The sequence below is a fragment of the Penaeus monodon genome, chromosome 9 (assembly GCF_015228065.2).
Source record: "Penaeus monodon isolate SGIC_2016 chromosome 9, NSTDA_Pmon_1, whole genome shotgun sequence".
Classification (NCBI taxonomy): Eukaryota; Metazoa; Arthropoda; class Malacostraca; order Decapoda; family Penaeidae; genus Penaeus; species Penaeus monodon.
In genome coordinates this window covers 1,392,553-1,397,015 of record NC_051394.1, presented here as the reverse complement: position 1 = coordinate 1,397,015, position 4,463 = coordinate 1,392,553, and the positions used below count along the sequence as shown (strand labels likewise).

At 50.8% G+C, this 4,463-nt stretch overlaps 1 protein-coding gene across 1 annotated transcript in view; it reads left to right on the top strand.

The window, feature by feature from the left end:
- Positions 1-3,089, top strand: part of LOC119577282 — a 10,020-nt gene extending 6,931 nt beyond the window's left edge. The window contains exons 3-4 of the mRNA XM_037925028.1: positions 128-263; positions 2,866-3,089. Coding sequence (XP_037780956.1) covers positions 128-263; positions 2,866-3,069 — 340 coding nt within the window. The 3' untranslated portion in view covers positions 3,070-3,089. The remainder of the gene's footprint in view (positions 1-127; positions 264-2,865) is intronic.
- The last annotated feature ends 1,374 nt before the right edge of the window (positions 3,090-4,463 follow it).

Here is a 4,463-nt window from a genome sequence, read left to right as displayed (position 1 = left end):
TTTGTCTGTTTATATCTTTATCTCTCTCCTTCCCTCTCTCCCTCATCCCCCCTCTCTTCTCCTTTCTCTCTCTCTCTCTTTATCTCTTTGTCTGTTTATATATTAATCCCTCTGTCTCTCTTTACAGGAGTAACTGCTCCCCCGGGGTGAGTGCCATCCTGAGGCAGCTGGCACCCCGGCCGCCCTTCCTGCCCGCCGCCTCGGAGTCGTCGGCCCTGGATTGGGTCTTCATGGGCGGAGGCGGAGCTGGGGCGGCTTGGCACGTGAGTATGGGCGGGGGTGTGGCCGGGGTGTGGGTGTGTGGGCGGGGAGAGGGAGGAGGGGGGTTAGCTGTGAATAGGGTTTCTGTGGGAAATGTGACCTAGTGGGTATGCAGTGTGTGTGTGTGTGTGTGTGTGTGTGTGTGTGTGTGTGTGTGTGTGTGTGTGTGTGTGTGTGTGTGTGTGTATGTGTGTGTGTGTGTGTGCCTGCATGTCTGTGTCTACATGTCTACTAACGTCTGTATATGTCGGCGTCCATGCGTGCGCATACAGGTACACATAAATACTCAAATAATACATTTACACTGCATATATGTATACTGTTACGCGGCCCGCCTTCTCATTTTACACCCCAATGCACGTGTACATCCATATTCATTACAACACGAACCGAGGTATGCAGCTTAGCATGACTAAAATGTAAACAAACATTTACACAAACATGCACGGTGTATGGATGTCCGACCCGGGTGCCACTGTGTGTAAATAATGCTATACTAGGGTGGAGCTTGTATCGAATTTACGTTTTTGAGTGGAGAAGGGGGGGGGGGGTAAGGGAGGGGAAACAAAGGGGTGGGGGGGGGGATGAAAGCCGGAAATTAGAAGGATAATTTGTCTCTCTGCTATTTTGTTTTTTGCATGTTAATGAGAGAGAGAGGGGGGGGGTAGTGAAGAAGGGAAGGAGTGGGAAGAAGGGAGAGGGGGAAGAGAGAGAGAGAGAGAGGGGGGGGGAGAGAAAGACAGGCGGGGGTAGTGAGGCAGAGAGGGAGAGGAGGAGAGAGAGAAAGGGAGAGAGAAGGGGAAAGAGAGCGAAATCCTAGTGGTAAGGGATAATTCACATCCGGCGACATACGAAAGGAATGTAAAGAATAATGATCGAAATAGCAATTAAGATTAGAATGTCGAACTAGATGTCATTTTAAAAGATATGAATGTTTTTTTTTTCCAGATTTTTTTTATGAACTACAATTAGCGTTTTAATGGGTTCTGTCTTTTCGTTTTAATTCGTTTAGCACCGGATATTATTAGCGTTATGTGTTATTAATAAGGGAGGTTCTCCGTGTGTGTGTGTGCGTGTGCGTGTGCCTGTCTGACCCTCTATTTCTCTTTCTCTCTTTCTTTCCCTCTTTCCTCTTTCTTTTGTCTTTTAGCATCTATGCTCGTCCTCTTCTCTCTCTCACTCTCTCTCTTCCTCTCCTTTCCCCCTCCTCTTCCTCCCTCTCCTCCTCTCCTCTCCTCCTCCTCTTCTCCTCCTCTCCTCATCTCCTCCTCTCCTCCTCCTCTCCTCTCCCTCCTTCCTCCTCCTCCTCCTCCTCCTCCTTCACTTCCTCCTCCTCCTCTTCCACCACCACCACCACACCACCACCACCACCACCACCACCACCACCACCACTACCTCCTTCTTCTCCTCCTCCTCTCCCTTCACCTCCACCTCCTCCTTTTCCCCCCTCCCCCACCCCCACCCCCACCCCTCCACCCTCCTCAACTAACCTACGCTTCAGTGAGATCGACAGCGTTATCAAGGCCACTAGCTCGCCTGACATGCCACAGTACTTTGTCCTCTCGTTAGAGTTCAAAGGGGTATTTAGAGAAGGGGAGGAGGGGGAGAGGGAGAGGGGGAAGGAAGGCGGGAGGAAGGGAGAGGGAATGGAAGGGAAGGTGGGAGGGAGGGAAGAAAGAGAGAGAGAGAGAGAGAGAGAGAGAGAGAGAGAGAGAGAGAGAGAGAGAGAGAGAGAGAGAGAGAGAGGAGAGGGTAGAGGGTAGAGTTCAGAACACGCACACAAAACCTAAGCCACAGACTCCTAGTCAAGCTTGCAAGCACATGTTGCATGATATGCAAGAGAGTACTTCAAATATAGAGAGAGAAACAAAGCAAGAAAAACAGTTTCCTCTTTAAAAATCGATGATGCAGCTACTCGCTTCACTCCAAATTGTTGCACGATATCTGTGAGTTGCAACACGCTAGGGTTTCCGTGCAAGTTGTTGAAGGTTAGTACGGTTTGATGAGCCTGATGTGGTTTTGCATGATTGAAGATTGTTGTGGTCTTTAAAATGACATGATGGACTAACAGTTACGTGATGGATGGGAATTTATCGGGAGAGCAGGCGAGTGTATATGCGTGTTTGTTTGTTGTATGTGTAGGGAGGGGTGTGTGTGTGTGTGTGTGGAGGGTTTAAATGTGTGTGTGTGGTGTGTGTTTGTGTGTGTGTGTGTGTTGTGTAGGTTTACTCTTCCGTCTGTACCCCCCCCCCCCACTCCCTTCTCGTTATTGTCGTGGTGGGGGGGGGTGCTTAGAAGACGGGGACTGGGGCTGATTCTGAATTTTTTGCCACAATACTTTATCGCAATGCTATGTCTATCACTTATTTGTTTTGAAAATTAATCATTCCGGGAATCCACAAGCATCATCTTGTGAACACCCCAAAAAAAATCTTATCCCGAGGCTTTCCCCTCAAGCCGCACCCTATCAGTATATCTGACCGTAGATATTGACGCGGCAGAAACTTCTCAATAAACATTCAGTATTTCCAGACAGTTACGTAGGCCTACACCCCCCCCCCCTTCTCTATGCCCCTCGCTTACCCCCTGCCTCTTCCCTCGCAGCTGGACTACGTGCAGAGGCCTTCGTGGCAGGCGCAGATCAGCGGCACCAAGAGCTGGCACTTCCGGCCCGTCCCCGAGTGCCAGGACGTGTGCCACTCCTTCAGCGTGACCGTCAATAAGGGCGACATAAGTGAGCAGTTTGTTGTTGTTTTCACCCAAACCATTAAGGGTTTAGTGTGTATTCGCAACAGAGCCTGTGCCTGAATCGAGTTCCTAGAAGGGGAAAGGGAGCTGAAAGAGGGAGAGAGGAAAGGGAAGAGGGAGAGAGGGAGAGGGAGGGAGGGAGGGAGGGAGGGAGTGAGGGAGGGAGGGAGGGAGGGAGGGAGGGAGGGAGGGAGGGAGGGAGAGAGAGAGAGAGAGAGAGAGAGAGAGAGAGAGAGAGAGAGAGAGAGAGGCAGAAACAGAAAGAGAGAGACAGACAGACAGAAACAGAGAGAGAGAGAGAGGCAGAAACAGAAAGAGAGAGAGAGAGAGAGAAAGAGGCAGAAACTGAAAGAGAGAGACAGACAAACAGAAACAGAAGGAAAACAATAAAGAAAGAGAGAAAGAGCGAGATCACGAAAATCCTCACCCAGCGCCCCCACCTTGAAACTCGAAACCAGGTCAGCCTCACACGCACAGGTCGTTAAACGCTCCGGGAAAAGAATCGGCCAACCTTGACCCGGATTTGAGCGGACCCGGAGGCAGGGTTGAGAGCTAATGCGTGCTGACAGACTCACACCTGTTGCGTCAGCGAGCGTGCGCCGAGAGCGTCATCGGCTGAGGCGAGAGCACGTGTGCAAGTCTCGCGCGACGCCCCACGCTGACGAAGGGTGGACGCCTGGGCGGGGCTCTTCTCTCGGAGGGGGCGCGGCTGCTGCTCTCTCTCTCTCTGCTTTTTATTTATTTGTTTGTCTGTGTGTTTTTAGGGGTGTGTTGCGTCTCTCTCTCTCTCTCTCTCTCTCTCTCTCTCTCTCTCTCTCTCTCTCTCTCTCTCCCTCTCTCTCTTTCCCCCCCCCTTTTTTTCCCTTTTTTTTTTTAAGGGTTTTTTTTCCCCCCTTTTTTTTTTTTCCCCCCCTTTTTTTTTTTTGGGGGGGGTTTCCCTTTTTTTTTTTTTTTTTTTTTTTTTTAAAAAAAAAACCCCCCCCCCCGGGGGGGGAAAAAAAAAAAAAAAAAAAAGGGGGGGGGGGGAAAAAAAAAAAAAAAAAAACACCCCCCCCCCCCCTTTTTGGGGGCCCCCCCCCCCTTTTTTTTTTTTCCCCCCCCCCCCTCCCCCCCCCCCTTTTTCCCCCCTTTCCCTCCCCCCCTTTTTTTTTCCCCCCCCCTTTTCCCCCTTTTCCCCCGGGGGGGCCCCCTTTTTTCCCCCCCCCCCCCCCCTTTTTTTTCCCCCCCCGCCCCCCCCCCCCCCCCCTTTTTTTTGCCCCCCCCCCCCCCCCCCCCCCCCCCCCTCTCCCCCCCCCCCTTCTTTTTCCCTTTTTTTTATTTTTTTTTTCTGGGTTTTTTTTTTTTTTTCTCTCTCCCCCTCTTCTCTCCCTCTTTTTCTCCCCTTTTTTTTTCCCCCCCCCTTTTTTTTTTTTCCCCTCTTTTTTTTTCTCCCCCCCCTTTCTTTTTTTTTTTTT